General features: G+C 38.1%; 1 protein-coding gene and 1 long non-coding RNA gene across 2 annotated transcripts in view; one reads left to right on the plus strand and one right to left on the minus strand.

Annotated features, from left to right (window-relative positions):
- The window catches only part of LOC146496096 (uncharacterized), a 236,414-nt gene that overhangs the window by 36,665 nt on the left and 183,116 nt on the right, over positions 1-16,633 (minus strand). The window lies entirely within an intron of this gene.
- nkx2-9 (NK2 homeobox 9) lies at positions 8,024-10,088 on the plus strand. Its single transcript, XM_085143093.1, has 2 exons — positions 8,024-8,589; positions 8,846-10,088. The coding sequence occupies exons 1-2, from the start codon at positions 8,430-8,432 to the stop codon at positions 9,418-9,420; spliced, it is 735 nt and encodes a 244-aa protein (XP_084999219.1). The 5' UTR covers positions 8,024-8,429; the 3' UTR covers positions 9,421-10,088.

The following is a 16,633-nucleotide window of genomic DNA, read 5'->3' on the forward strand; positions in this document are numbered from 1 at the left end:
AAAACTGAACACTGGGATGTAATGCTGATGATAATCCATCAACACTTAGACTGGTAATTCTCTGCAGATAAACATGTTAAGCTGTGAATGCTTATCGTGTAACATACTGAGTGAAAAACGTAAGCGCTTCGTCCAATTTGCATTTCCAATGAAACAAACGGAAATTCATACGGTCCACGTCACATGAAGCCCACAACGCGAGGATATTCTTCTTTAAGAGCAAAGCTATGGAGTGTGCTACATCCTCTTATTTGGAAAAACATATCCATAGATTATAAACGACATCTTAAGGCCTCTATCTGGGTAGAGGAAAAAAAATTAATGATAAGAAAGGGTTCCATGATTTTGTTTACCTGTGCTACTATACTCGCAAAACAGCAATAAATTCGGATGACACATGCACTCTTACCACAACTATCCGCTTCGTGTGTGAGCGAAGTCACTAACCCACCTTTTCTTTTTAATTTCCTCATGTTCGACAAGTAAAGGCATGAGGAGCTCAGTTGTCACCACAAGGCTGTGGTGCAGCTATACAAAATTTTAAAAACAACAAAAGAAAAAGCTGAACTAGACTCCCTGGTCTTGGTTTCTCAGACTGTTAGACTGTTTTGGTATCTGCTAAACTGTAAACCCGTTAAAACAGTTGTGTGGTTGCAGGATTTCGATTAAGCCTCGTGGAAATGCAAAAGAAATGCTCAACATTAAACGCAACTTATTTCCCGTGTGTCTTTTAGTTCCATTCAAAAATGCATCTAATTTTATATTAGCCCACTTTACTGGAGATGCAAACATAAATCACTAACATTTATCTTAAAAATCAATTTACGACTTAGACCGAATTAATTCAAAGATGGGAGGACATTCTAATTTTCGTGGATGCTAAAATAATCTCATAATAATTTTAAATAACGTTTTATTAACGTAACAGCCTAAATGATGTAATCTTTTTAAAAATGCTCAGTATCGAAACTGAGAAATTTTCGTATTCAAATACATTCATTTTCTATCCACCGCAAATGCGATAATAATGATGATGTTCAAAATGATGATGATGACGAAACGGCTACGTTCTGCATCCTCTAGCAGGCATCAACCATTTAGCTGATAGCCCTTTAATCAGATCAATTAGACATCGTTCTAATGCGTCATTAGTTCCATTTAATGTAGTTTGAGCTACCACATTTTTACCTTTTACTCTCCGCTCAATCGGATGACACCGTCATATCAAGACGAATGAAAGTGTGACACCGAAATAAAGTGACACACTTACTATAGAAACCACAAGGCAGACCATTGTCAAACAGTGCGCATTTAAAGTCCGTAACAAGACTTTAATAATGAATTTGTAATAATCATCTTTTCTTGAAATTAAGAGGCAGCACATAAAGGGGGGGGAGGGGGTATTGATATGTCCAATATTTCGCAAAGATCACTTTAATAGCTAAACCAAATAGCCTACGGCATATTACAATAATACAATAATAATATTACAATAACTGCAATTAAAGTCTTTGTGTATTATTATTATTATTATTATTATTATTATTATTATTATTATTATTATTATTATTATTATTATTATTATTATTATTATTATTATTATTATTATTATTAGCTGTGTGACTTTGTACCAGTGGGACTTAAGCCCTTGTGTCATGAAACAAGCTGCTGAAATTGGATTGAGACGCTTTGACTGTAATCCGCCCAGACTGCTACTTCCTCTTTGTGGTCTGAAAAAAATGTGTGTAAGACAGTTTCTTATCTGCAACCTTGACACGCAGAGCCACCACGCTGCTCAGATTATCCGTGGAGAAAGTTACAGAGTGGTGTTAAAAAAAAGTTCCCAGCTCCAGGTTTAATGTTCCCAGTAAGATCCTGTGGGAAATCCAAGTTACCACTAATGGGTTATTATGGGGACACGCAGTGATTTCTTGTTTCACAAAGGGGTTGGAGGTCTGTCATCTCATACTAACTGTCCCCAAAATGACTGACATCTGCAATAAGATACACACGTGCTGAGAGTTATAGTGTTTGTGTGTGCGTGCGTGCGCTGCTCGGAAAATTGAGATCCAGCAGCAGCTTGTCACCCAAGAGCACCACTAATCCGCGCTATTAAAGCGGAAAAGACGTGATTTCCCCTCCAGTTGTTTGATACAAACGAGATAAGACTGTGTGGATTTTTACTGTGTGGACACTGTTGTTTTTTTAGGATAATGCCATCGCTTGGCGCCTTTAAAATAACCCGCACCGACGATTCTAACCTTTGCAGTCCAAATAGCGGTGACACCATTAAAGTCTTTCTACAGGTTAGCACTTCTCCAGGACTGAGTGGCCCAGTAACTTTAGTGCGGCCTTAATGAGGACGAACGCAGGTTAACGACGAATGTAGTCGTGTTTCAGAGGCCAGGCCTGGGTTTCAGCGGAGAGGGACAAAAAGAAACAATATTTACGACACTTTTAAGCATACATCACTTTGACATCTGTTCGTCTGGCACCTGGCATCCATTAGTATTAAATATTTCATTCCGCCCTAATTTGGACCTCTCTTTGTCCCGTACCAAGGACACTGGGGGGAAAATGGAGAGCTCTGCCTTTATTGCGCTTTTACGCGCCGATTACTTTGTGCAAAAAAAAAAAAAAAAAAGTGCAAATGGGGTGTTGATACAGACCACACCGCTATGTTATGCGTTGTAGATACGAGGAATCCTTGAGTCATACCTGGGCTGGACTTATATTAAATTTCCTAATCCATTAAGATCCCCGCATAAGCGCGGAAACATTCCTGCAATTAGTCAAGTTTGGGCACACGAGCTTCAGATTTTTACGCAGTGTTATTAGATTACTGAGTGGACGGAGTGTTCAATATCCTCATACACAAACAAAGGTCGGAGAGAGTCAGATGTATAATGTCAGCGTGGACGTTGACAAAATACTGGCCCTCTGATAGCCCCCCTTTTTTGTTATTTAATTTGGAGTCTGGCGCTGAAAAATAGAAGTACATGTTAATTTAAGGATGATAGAAATAAGAATACCATTTCATCGTTCTCTCTGGGAACATGCAGTTAAATTGTGATTGATGTGTTTCATAAAGAAGAGAGGATTACACAGGAATATCAGCACTGAAGCACCGAGGCCTCCTTAATCGGGACGCATTGTGGAGACACAGGAATGAGAACAAATTTTGTCTGAAGATAAGGGTGGAGTGAGTTAAATATTGTTTTTATTATTAATAATAATATTAATAATAATAATAATGTAAAGGGATTACATTTTTGAGCATCAAATAGCTGAATTAGTTAGAACCGGCTTAAAATCTTTCCATTTGGTCTTTGTTGACACAAAATTGTGACCAATTTGTTTTAATCTTCTTTAGTTTCACCGTACGTCCTTGTTGGTGAAACGCCGTGCATGGGGTCACAAACGCTGCTGTGCCAACACACACTTTACCTGGGCAAGTCTGTGTATTGTAAAATGCAGTGGCGCCATCTGGTGGATCTTCAGGGAACACGTCAAACATTTCTTAAGTATTATTCCACGACTTTTTAATAAAACACCAGAATCATATACTACACATATAAAATTTTAATTGCCTGTAGTCCATTGTAAATGATAAGTTTTTACTTCCCTGGATTGGCTCGTTCAATTAGTAAAATTGTAACTATGTTGAGTTCTATTTCACCTGTTTAGACTGAACTTATTTCACTTTCAAATATGCTTGTGAAGTGTCTGTTACGCAAGTATACGTTTATTTGTATTTCTTTCCTTAAACACTGCGTTCATCCCTCCTGCTATTGGTTGTCTGTTTGAATATATGTCAGGCCAAGTTGTTTTTATCTTGATAAGTTCAAATTACTTGGTACACACACACAAAAAAAAACGTCAATTCAAATTGAAGGTTCTGCTGTATATGGCATTAACGACCACCCGCCTTTTCCCGAAATAGTTATTTAAATGTACATAAAAATATGACCTTTTTTAAAAAAAAAAAAAGAAAAAAAAAGATCATCTATATTTACTGGAGAAACAAAAATAAAAAGTCAGGTAAAAAATCAGTAGTTTTTACACATCTTACAAAACCATAATCGATTATGTATTACAGCTAAAAGGAGTGATAAACTGGCCTTTGACCCTGGCCTGTTAGACCCACTGAACAGTTGGCACAAAGAAAGCTGTTAACAAATGTTAAGCAGCAGATATTTCTTATGGTGGTGTATATATATATATATATATATATATATGTGTGTGTGTGTGTGTGTGTGTGTGTGTGTATGTATGTATGTATGTATGTATATATATATATATATATATATATATATATAGTTTCATTTTGCAAACATCAGAACATAACGTCATAAGATTAGCAAGGAAAAATAAGTGTAAGGACAATAAGAGCAAGAGTCTCTTCTCCCCCATAGCTGTATAGTTCACAAAGCTGAAGCCCTTCAGGAAACAAAGAATTTGTAAAAATAGATGAAAACATTAAGCTAGACACTTCAGAGCTGTCATATCTGTTTGCCTGTATATGTTGGCGCAGGGATACTAAGGGTGCTGGAGCTACATTAAGCTCAAAAGAACTTGAAATGAACTCCGCCCACAGCTTGTGATTGGTTGGAAAATGCTAAGACGAGTCTGCCTCTCAGTTTTAATGTGAATCCTGTAGAGGGCAACCAAGTATCACACATGTCAGATGCATCTACAACACTCAGAAGGCTTTAAAAATATACATCATGCAGTCGAAATACAAAGTAAGCGTATATAAAAGCATGAATGAAAAAGACTTTACTTGGTTTGTTTATTTGTTTTTAGTAATGCTGTTTCTCTTAAATGAACAATGAAATTGTGGGAAATTGAATTTTCTTGCCTGAAAGCATTTTGGTGACAGAATACTCATGTTATTAATGTTGTAGGTTTTAAATCATCTCTGCATGCATATGGATCCATTTATACATGTCTGCTTTTAATGGCATCAGAAGTCAATAGAACGATTACAATTAGTCATTTATTGTATATTGGTCTTGTCATAATCAGGACAAGAGCTCAGTTATATATCAATTAATTTGTAAATATTTATAAATGTGGGTCTCTCCATCAACTTGACTTCAAAAGGTGTATATTGATCATGCTTTGCACCGAACATAAACTGTTATTCTGAGTTTGCTAAAGTATCTATCAGGACTGCACTGACAGGTGTGTTTGTTTCTTTTCAGTGATCAATAAATGATCAGTGCTAACTTTACTGTATGATTAAATGATCAAGATGAATATTTCGCTTTTAACTTCATTTTTTCTTGGTGTTTCTGTCTCCACTTCATTCTTATTTCTAAAGGTGATTTATTTTCCACTAAAATCATCAGTTTGAAATTCAGGGTGCTCTCAAATATTTTGCCTCCCGTGGCTTTGTTTTATTTTTATTATTTATTTACTTATTTTTAGAATACTTTCTTGTATATTTTTAGTTTCTTCAGGAGGAGTTTTGTAACTCCTTTTTATAAAAACGTCTTTGACACACACTGGTTTATTGTCTTTAAAAACAATACTTTTTGACACACTTTCACCGAGTACAAACATACAGCTGCTGTACGGTCAAGCAGCCTCACAGGACTCCAGTTTACTGCAGCGAGAGCGATGTGGCTGCCAAGTAATTATCCCCCACAGCCCCTGTCCAAAATGCTAATGGTATTTACAGGAGAGGACATCAGCAGCAGGTGCAGCTGCTGGAGCGTGATGTTACGCTGAGACACCACACTAAACTGAGAAGTAACAGAGGAACCATTGTTGCCATAGGTGTTAAATAATCAGTCAGACTGAAATCAGATAAATGTTGTTGTTTTTTCAGCAGTTTTTGTCTTTTACTCCGATGCGACAGCTTTAGACACAAATATAATACATATATGTCAGCAGCTGGTTTATTGATGCTGTGGCATGAGTTTGGAGTGAGTCGGAATAAAAAGATTACTGATTCCAAACTCACTCCAGATTTTTACTGCTGAGATTTTGCTTGCTTTAAACTTCATGAAAGTTCATGAAAGTACAGTCCAAAAATTCTGTCTTAAGGATTTAATGCGGATAAAAATAATTTTACATAATTACTAAGTGATATCTCAAGTTAAGCACTGTTTATAAAAATATAAATAAAAAAAATGCAAATCTATGAACTCAGGTCTGTGAATTAATCCTATAAAATCTAATATTCCGGGTTAGGACAGTCTTACGTGCACTTTCTTTTTTTAAATGAGCTTATAAACCAAATACTGATTAAATGACTTGAGAATGTTATATGGAACAGACTTCATTAAACATTCATTTTAAAAGCTTAAACATTTTCTGACTGGGGAATAACCTCTAAGCTTTCTTTTAAAAAAATAAATACAGTTATTGACAAAAAATTATCATTGCATATGTTAAATGTTGCTTTCTACAGTCACTACGTATATATATATGATTGCAGGGTGGAAAACAGAAAGAGGTCTCTTCGTCGAACTTCTAGGGAAAGCTCTGGGGAAACTGTCAGTTCAGCTGCTGACTAGAACCATGAGAGAAAAATCTCCATTTGGCTGAGGAGGGATTGGGACTGGAGAGCTGAACAACAGAGTAAATATTTGGCAGTGGAGAGCTCTTGGGAGATGCAGAGAGCCCACTCTGGCTGAAGCCCGCGGGTGTTAAATAGATTAAGGGGCTGCTGGGTCAAAGAAATTCCCGCTCTTTGGACATGACTTTTCTTTGCTTTTGGGTGTTTTTGCTCTCCAATCGAGTGCCCTCTGTAAACTACCCACTCCAGCTAACCTGCAGTACTGTAATCCTCTGCTGTTTGTCAACCACTGGGAGGCCGATGTGTACACACAAAATGTGCTTCGGGAGGAGTGCGTCTTTTAAGACGTTTGTGCGTGATGCAAACACTTAAAGGTTACTTAACACTGTTTGGTTTTCATGGACGAGATTACGTGTGCGTAAAAACAGAGTAAAACGATAGGTAAAGGTGGATTTCAGAGCATTTTGGCGGAGTAATAATACAGGTCAGCGACTTTTTTTGAACTCGGAAATCTAAATGGAATTTAACAAGTCCTGAATATTGCTTTGGGCTATAGACTTGGTGGCAGTAGACGCAGAGCAGTAGATAGTGTCCCAGATCCTATTCAGCTCCATTCAAAACCATGACAACACAGAACAAGCTCGGATTTATCTTGCTAAGTTAAAGGACATTGTGCCCGGGCGTCAATCAGGCATTATTGCTGGACTGAACAAATGCAAAATCTTGACTGGAACAAATGCTTCCAACGGGTCTCGGACGCGGGGCTACATTTTCCCCCTTTGTTCCCCTTCTCTGGTTGGCATGTATTTGTGTTCCCCCTCGTCCGACCACCCAGGACGACTGGGGAGGCATGTCCACCACTACTCTCCTCCTCGGCCCTCGTGCACCTTGGTGAAGTGGCTGAGGGTGGATATCAATATCAGTTACTAGAAGTAGGGAGGAGGAAAAGCACCCCCACCAAAACCACCACCACCACGCATTGCAATTAATGTGCTTTATAGGCTAGCACAAGGGTAACAAATTGACCAACCACTGCAGCAATTTATCAGAAAATCCCCCAGGCTTATTTTCGTGTTAAAGTTAGTTAAAAATCTGCTGTTGGGTTACAGTTATCGCTATTATATTAGCAGTTCTAAACACGATAAAATACAAATACCTTAAAAAAAAATTGTCAATAATATAACTCCCTTATTTCAAATCATATCTTCCAAACCAAGTTTTAACATTTCTGTTTGCCCAAAAATTAAACGTGATAATAAATCATCTAGTCCAAAAAGGACGTTTCGGAAACAAAGTCTGGAAATCCTCCGCCGTCCATAAACGTCAAGACTTCTCATGCCTGCAATTAATACGCCCATTAGAGGCGTATTAGTTAAACCAACTGGCAGGCATCACGCTAATTGCTCACTTTGTATGCAAATATTAGACACGTTGTTTGGGCAAAAAAGGGGGAGGAGGGGGACGAGGTGTAGGAGAGAGAGAGGGGTGGGGGGGGATGGGACTGGCTCTGTTGTCAGTTGCCACCCAAGATGTGATTCAGCTCCAACAATTACCATTATCTGTTTCCCATTTGACGATACGGGACGAATCGGTAATGATGACGAGTGTTTCCTTCGCTCATTCTTGAAGCTCTGAGGATTTTTTTTTCTCAGTTCACACCTAACCATCATTGGGTGTCAGCACTCGAGCTATTCAGGTACTCAGCAGAGGAGGAGGCTATTTATAAGCGAGCGCCCTTGTGTTTGCAACTTATGAAGTGCTGTTTGTGTAAATACGGAGGCCAGCGCGCACACTGGTGTTTGGACAGTGCGTGAAGTGGACTTTTTTTTTTTGATAGATTTGGTTTGAGTGCTTGCTCCTTATCGGCCAGAACAAAATCCAGAGTGCATGCAAGGAAAGGATGGCTGCACCGACCAAGTTCAGTTTTTCTGTAAGGAGCATCCTGGATTTGCCTGAGCAGGATGCGGATGCAGCAAAGCGGTCTTCCCCGATTTACTCCTCTTGCTCTTCCAGCTCACCCTACAGCTCATGGATCGACTGCGAGCGGAGCCTTTGCATGTGTAAGTGGGCGTTTAAAGCCATGACAGATGGGTGATAATGAATTTTAAAAACAACCAGCATTTAAAAATTAAGACTACCCTGAAATGTTTTAACAACTTGCTTTCTCAAAATAATAGATAGATAGATAGATAGATAGATAGATAGATAGATAGATAGATAGATAGATAGATAGATAGATAGATAGATAGATAGATAGATAGGCACATCAGTTTAAACCATGCTTATTCTAACTTGCTGCGGGTTTTTTTCCGACAGCTTCTGACGATTGCAATTTCGAGGCCTCTCCTGACTCAACTAAGCCCGATGACCCGTCCCTCGATTCAGAGCCTGAGCAGAGCAAGAAGAGCAAGAAACGCCGCGTTTTGTTCTCCAAGGCCCAGACCCTTGAGCTGGAAAGGCGCTTCCGCCAGCAGCGCTACCTGTCGGGTCCGGAGAGAGAACAGCTGGCACGGCTGCTGAGCCTGACTCCAACCCAGGTGAAGATCTGGTTTCAGAACCACCGCTACAAGATGAAGCGAGGTCGAGCAGAAGGAGCACTGCAGGACGTAGAAATCCCGCAGCCGCCGGTGTTGCGCAGAGTCGTTGTTCCGATCCTGGTCCGAGACGGGAAACCCTTTCACACATGCTTACTTGACTCTGAGAAATTTGGGTGTTTACCTCCGTCAGCTCAGCCGGTGCCCTTCCCTTTAGCTTACACATCTCTTCAGCATCCATCCCCCGTTGCTCTTCCTCCAAGGTACCACCAACACTTTCCGGCCGTGGCAGCGGCCTCCAGCTTCGCCTGGAGAGACTTTTGGAGTGATTCGGTTCATCTTAATTCTTTCAAGTAAAGGTCTTGTTTCGACGGACAAACTCATTTAGAACGGCATCAAATGTTTTCTGAATGTTTTGTAAATGTTCGAGCCACTTAAACGTTTAGATTTTTTCTATAGAACGAATTATATTTTGCACATTTTTTACGCACGTATGCGGAAATTTTAAATGTTGTTTTCTCTTACATGGCTTATTGCTGTAGCCTTTAGATTTTTAATTACCGAGGTGTATTCGTGTGATTTTTAAGCCTTTTTAAATGTAATATTTACATAAATGACTTGATAATTGAGTTCCAGTAGCTGCATTAGGCGGTAGAAGAGGATAGGAGAATAGGGGCAAAGCCGCTATATAAGTATGAAGAGAGAATATGCCATTTGTTGGTTTTAAGGATACTTTTTTAAAGATTTAACTGTTTGTCTGCGAACAAAATTATTAATAAAATTCTTCATATTTTGTATGATATTTTGACAATGTAATGTGCTTTCTTTCTTTCTTTTTTTCTCTTTTTTATGTGTTGGCCCCAAAAGCGTGTACCCTGTGCATGCATTTCTAAAAAGCTAAAGATAAAAGGTTTTCGTTTTCCTACAAAAGGTTTTGTGTAAAAATGTATGTGAAGTTCTAAAATAAAAACAACCTTAAAAGAAAAAAGTTTTTTTTTTATCTAAAAAATGTAGCAGGTCTTGACAGAGGCCCCAGGGAGCTTTTATAATGTTAAAAACTAATTTTGCACCCAAAAGCTGAGCAAACTTCACATCTGAACAGACTAGGTTTGGCATAAGAATAGCCAGTAAACATTAAGGCCTGTCCCTCTGCAGCACGCTGTTGTTGTCTGGGACTAAGAGCTGCTTTTCCCTTATACAATTAACTTTTGTTATTCTGAGGAAAGTGGTCTTAATATAGCTATTAACTTTATCTGGAAATCTTGTTTTGTGTGTGTGTGTGTGTGTGTGTGTGTGTGTGTGTGTGTGTGTGTGTGTGTGTGTGTGTGTGTGTGTGTGTGTGTGTGTGATTATGATGAGAATGTGATTTTTGAGGGGCATAGCAGTAACTGAAGGCAAATCATCAACCCTTTTTCACTTCTCATACAGAAATTTAATATTATTTATTCCACACTTGAACTGTTCTAATTTACAAATGATTTAAAAAGTCAAAACGAGCTCTTACTGTTGTTTTCTAGTATAAACACAACACATTTGGGTTTTTGTGTGTCTGCATTCAGGCAACAGTTTAAACCAATCCTCAAGAGTAATACAAAAACATTCACTACAATGTTACTTGTAATATTATAGATCTTCCTAAATATAATACATACGTGACTATTTTTTAACATCGCTGTGCCACCTCAAGAAAGCACGTCCACTCATGCTTATCTTGAAAAATATGCCTCAGTGTTTAAAATCATGTCAGTTTTTCATCAGTGATGAGGGGGGTCTTCTGCTTTCACGCCCCCTATAATGTTGTTTGCTCGTCCTGTGACCCTGCAGCCCATCGTCACTGTCACCTGGCCCTTTGTCCGCATCACTGGGGCCACCTTGTATCACATATGGAGGGGACTGGCCGAACCCCTCAGCTCGCTGCATCTCTCCTTAAATGCTCTTTTTGTTTGGGTGTCTCTCTGTGAATGGACCATTGTCCCTCATCCAAAAGGGACCGAGACAAAATCTTTAGTGTTTCAATTCCCGTGATGTTTAATCAGTCCCTGCGACAAATTTATGAGGTTTAACTGCACAATGGTGTTTTAAAGCATCTTGGGGTTTAAGGGTGACAAAGACAGGCTTTTTAGAGGTTGCCATTGGTTTTTTAAGTTGGTCAGAAGAATTGCCTGAAAAGGATGGGCAGGCTAATACATGCCCATCCTATAGTTTTACTCACTGGCCTGCACTGGGGCCCCTCCGGGAAAGTTATAAGGAGCTATAAGGTCCATGCTAAGGCCACATGGAGGAGTTTTAAATTGTTGTAAAGATGCTCACCAAATATTGCCACCTTTTCAAACTGTTTTTTAAAAATTTAAAATCTTATATTTTTTTGTAGAGAAAACATTAAGACCAAACATTTTAACCCCAAACTGGCCTTTACGGTTATTTTGTCGGATGTTATTTTGTTTGCTTTCTATACAAACCTACAAATCAAAGTCAAAAACGTTCATCTTGTCTTTTCTTTCATCATTGTGTTATGGAAAGCTGTTCGCCTTTCTTTTTTCTCTTGTCTGAATCTGCAAGCATCACACCTCTTAGCCCTCCACACATAGCTGGACTGGCCATCGGGCATACTGGGCAATTGCCCAGTATGCCCGATGAATGAGTTGACGGGAAGTTATGAACTGTTTCTGAGAGACAAATAACACCAGGATCCTTTTCTAGTAGCTGACAGCTGGTAACTGTGCAGGGGTGGATCTAGCAAAGTTTTGCCAGGGGGCCAGGTAGGGCATTAACAGGGAAAGGGGGAGCACAATGAAATACCTTTCTTTCTTATTCTCATTTAAAATGTCTAGCTTTTAATAAATGATTATCTGAATCTTACAACCAAATGTTAATCTTAAATGTATAAAAATCCATTATTGTATATAGTAACTATTAAATCTAATATACACCCTAAGCCATAGTACTTTTTCCTTTGGGAAGGTATCATCTGTGCAATCTGCAATTCTGTTGAAGAAAGATGTTGAATCTATTTAATTATTGTAAAAAAAAAAAAAAAAGTAAAAGGTTTCTGTGCATTTGTTTTACACATGCATTAAATTAAAGTCTATTACATTGATTAAGCATCGTGAGGCGGAGGGTGGGGGGTGGTTCCCTTATTTTTGCTGGGATTTGGCAACCCTATTAGTTAGGTTGTTTAATATTTCTGCTAAATACTGTTTAAAATACCAGAATAGGGAGGATGCCATAAGTTTAAGTTTATTAGATTGATACATATATACCAACAAGACAGTGTACATCACTGTTTTCATTCAAAGGCTTTATGACTTTTCCTATAATACCCGGTGGGCTCAAAATGCCCAGGCTGATTTTTTTCCCCAGTCCAGCCCTGCCTCCACACAAAACTCATAAGTTAGTTTCACTGGTTTGTTGTGTTCTTCATGCAAGAATATATTGACTTCTGAGTTTGCTTTGCTGTAGCTTAGCTATTTTGTTTTTTAGATTAAATGGAGTAACATCAAGGTTTAGCAGTCCGCCCTCCCAGGGGTCTCAGTGTTTTGCCCCTAGCTCTTGAGCATGCCTTTACCTCCGAGTGGGGCATCATCTTCTAATGTGCTTTGTTCACCCCTTTGAGCAAAAAAATAATTTGAGCAGATATACATGTAAGGCTTTTCTCACTCAACACTACATAAAGTGAGAAAAGCATTACATCAGCATGTCCACTATGTTTAAATCCTTTTACATCTGAAAGACTGATGTAAAGTTATATTTTAAGCAGGAGTAAAATAAGTAAATGAAAAAGAGAGCATTAGCTTATTTCTACAGTGGCTATCACCTGATGGTTTGCACTTAGCTGACTGGGGTTTTCTGTGTGGAGTCTACATTTTTATCTTGTGCCTGCATGGGATCTCTCTGGGTACTCCAGTCTCCCCCCTCAGTCCTAAAAATCCAGGCTAGACTGATTTAGCCTATATCCTGGGTGTACCTCACCCTTTGCCCAGTGACAGCAGGGATAGGCTCTAGCTGTTATTGCTACAACCAATGACAAATATAAATAATTGCAGTCAAAGCTGAAAAAGTCCCTGAAGATTATTGATATTAGCATATTGATAATGTTCCTCTTACTTTATAATGAAAGACTTTTGGTTAAACGGTAAATGAAACATTTGATAATCACGTTATCAGCTATGACAAAAATACAGTCATGTTTAGTCCTGAAACATGCGAGATGGCATGGATGACAGAAATTCAATAATAACTAAGATATATCCTGATTTAAATCAATAAATCAGATCAGCAATCATTTAATTGTAATAAACTGGATAACACATCAGTATCTCAGAATTTAATGGTATTTGAGGCTGAGAAGTTTTTGAGATACTTATCTGTAAGAATACTGTATTCAAAAGATACTCAAGTCTTTGATCCTTTGTTGATAAGCTCAGGACATAAGAGGGTTCAGTTGCTCTTCGTGGTATTCACAGTGCACCTTCCTCAGTTCCACATGCCACCATTTTCACCTTTGCGTTTAGTCCAGATTGTATCTAATGGCAAGGATTTGATTGCTTGTTGGAGGAAGTAACTCAACAAACAGATGTGGCAACAACACTTCTACACTGAAAATATTGGTCTTTCAGGTTTTGAGGGTCATGACCAACCTCACTTTGTTGCATTTAAATTCTGCTGGGAGACATGAGATCCCTTATTGCAGTTTGCTATACCCACTGTGAGAATTTGGGTATTGTGTAATGATCAGACTTTCCAGCACTTTTTCATGGTGATTTAATACTAAACCAAAACTACCACAGTTTGAGTTCTTTTCTAACATATAAAGAAAAACTAATTGTATTCTTTTTGACCTGTTCAAACTACTCAGTTTGCTTATACTTTCATGTTTCTCTTGATGTTCACCATGATGTTTTTGTACTTCAGTCAGAGTTTGTGTATCACATTAGACATTTTACAGTTTTATACTCCATACTGCACATTTAAAAAATAGACTGCCTGATACAGGTTAGTGTGGCATATTTATATATATATATATATATATATATATATATATATATATATATATGTTTTTTTGTGGAAGGGCCAAAGAGTGAAAATATTTAGTTTAAATTTGAAAAGCTTTAGTGTTATATTACCCCCTCCTTGGGTAAAAGAGAAAATACACACAAATATGGCATAGGGCCATTCAATACATGTCACCATAGAGCAAGAAAAACAAAAAGAAACTAAAATAAATACATCTATCAATAAATTACTCATGTCCAAATGCAGATAGAGCTTCCTTAAGTTTTGCAAGTTTACACTGCATAATAATGTCTTTAGGGTTAAACAGCTCCCGTTGTCTTGTATTCATTTGGTCTCAATCTAAAATATACAGGCAGATATTTCTGTCTGTGCCACTTAAAATCCCATACCATACCACTTTATTCATAAAGCACCTTTAAAAACAACAACAGGGCTGAACAAAGTTCTGTACAATAACACAAAACTTAAAAGACAAACACAGGCCAGAAGGTCTAGAAATGTAAAAACATAGACGTTAAGCAATAAAGGAATACATAAAAAAGTAACATAAGATCCAATAAAAGAACTCCATTCAGATAAATAATGATAACCTGGAAAGCTTCAATATATGAAATGTCTTCATTGCCCTACACCTCTACACCCATACAGATATACGACTGTCTGATCAAATAACTGTTAGTGACTTTCAACAAATAATCCCAAAAGTCTAGTTTTAGTTAAAACACTAAAGAGCTTTCCTAGCTTGCCCCACTTGTGGATTTGTGTAATGGCATTATTTTTCATAACATTCATGTGGTGAGAATTATCATGTCCTCAAAATGAAGCAATCTGTGGGTATTTATCAGTAAATTCCACGTGACTGCAATCATTTATTTGGGATACGCTGCTCATAAAGCACCAACCTCCAGATGGCGCAAGAACACACGGTATCATTTCGGAAACCCTCTCACTCCCGTCATGAAAGAAATCCACTAAAGGGTGATTTTCGTTGCTTGGATGGAGAGAACCTCTCGACCGCTAGGGGTCGTGCTTCACTGGAAAAACACTGGTTTCACTTTTTGGAACTCAACTACTACGTTACTTTGAAGCTGCTGATTGGGTGCAACAGTATGGCTGCCCCTAGTGGCATCATATTGGCTTCGTCTCGTGACGTCATGTTTCAGCATTTCCTCATAGGCTGTGTGACAGGGTCCAACAACACCTCTCATTTGAACCAAGTGGATTTTTCAACGTCTACAAAATAAATCTCAAAAATTCAGAATGACGTGAGCTGATTGGATAAATTATGAGGTGGGGAAATAAAGGGTTATTACTAATTAGTGACCTCCTGTAGTTCACAGTTGATGCTGAAACAAGGAAATAACTCACGAGGTCGTCAGGACTTTCACGTGAAATGATGAAGCACACACATGCAGCCCACTTTTTCTCTCTGTTTTTTTTTCTATCCTTCTATTTTAGGCTGTTTACGGGTACAAGGTGAATGAGATGTAGCTTAGTCAAGAAAACAAAAGTTGGAGTAAGTTTCGAAAGAAAAGCGTATTCAGGCAAGCCAAAGGCTGCAGGAGCAATAGCAGGTAGTTGCTGCACCTCTAATCTGACCACTTTGATAAAGCCAGAGTCAGCAGGGTTAGTGTTTTGGCGCAAGAACACTGTTGACATTTAACAAAGATAACTTTGTAAAGTGGCCTGAACGCTATGCTGGTTTTCAATACAAATTGCACTAATTTAATAACATGGTATTTATTATTTGTCGTATTATTTCAAGAGAGATAGATTTATTTTATGTATACTTGATAAATTGATGAAAACGCGAGTGTGGATGTTTTTGGAAATTAATTTGTAAAGTTCAGTATTTTTATATAACATTTAAACGTGGTGCATTTGTTATTTTCCTGCTGCTCTGGATATATTTTAATGTAAAATAAATTAAGGGTTTAACTGATATTAACAACAGCAAGCAACTTCCTTTTTACTTTTTATCGTCCGCATTTTATTTTTCAAGGTCTGTAGTTGCTCTGTTGATTATATCATGCACCAATCAGTTCATAACTAACAACATGAAGCCTCAGTAACAAAGGCTCGGTAGCCTCATACCCGCCACTTCAAAGTGTCCTTATTATTGTGAGGAATTAGTCGGAACATTTGAACTAATTGCCACTAATTGGCCGTAATAACTGTGTGCCAGAACAAGAAAAAAAGTACTGATTTAGATGATTAAGAATGTCTTGCGAAATTCCGTAATTAAGGAATGCATAAGCAAGATTTACCTTGGATGCAGAAAGATGCTGTAATTTTAATTGCCTGCGATTATGCACCCGCACCGCGGCTATCATCCGAACAATTTATTGCAGCTGTAACATTTAGTCTTGGACTATATGACAATATTGCTTCATTAAAGATTGGATTGGGTTGTTTTGGAATAGAATGGATTGAATTGTTTTGATATGTATATTGTGGGGGCTCCTTAAATTGGACTAGTGGGCTGTAAATAGAGCGCAGATTATCCTGCAAGGACATGCAGGCAGCCGTGAAATATTCACAAGCCAGGAAAATAGCA

Source organism: Neolamprologus multifasciatus, chromosome 19 (assembly GCF_963576455.1).
Source record: "Neolamprologus multifasciatus chromosome 19, fNeoMul1.2, whole genome shotgun sequence".
NCBI classification, from domain to species: Eukaryota; Metazoa; Chordata; class Actinopteri; order Cichliformes; family Cichlidae; genus Neolamprologus; species Neolamprologus multifasciatus.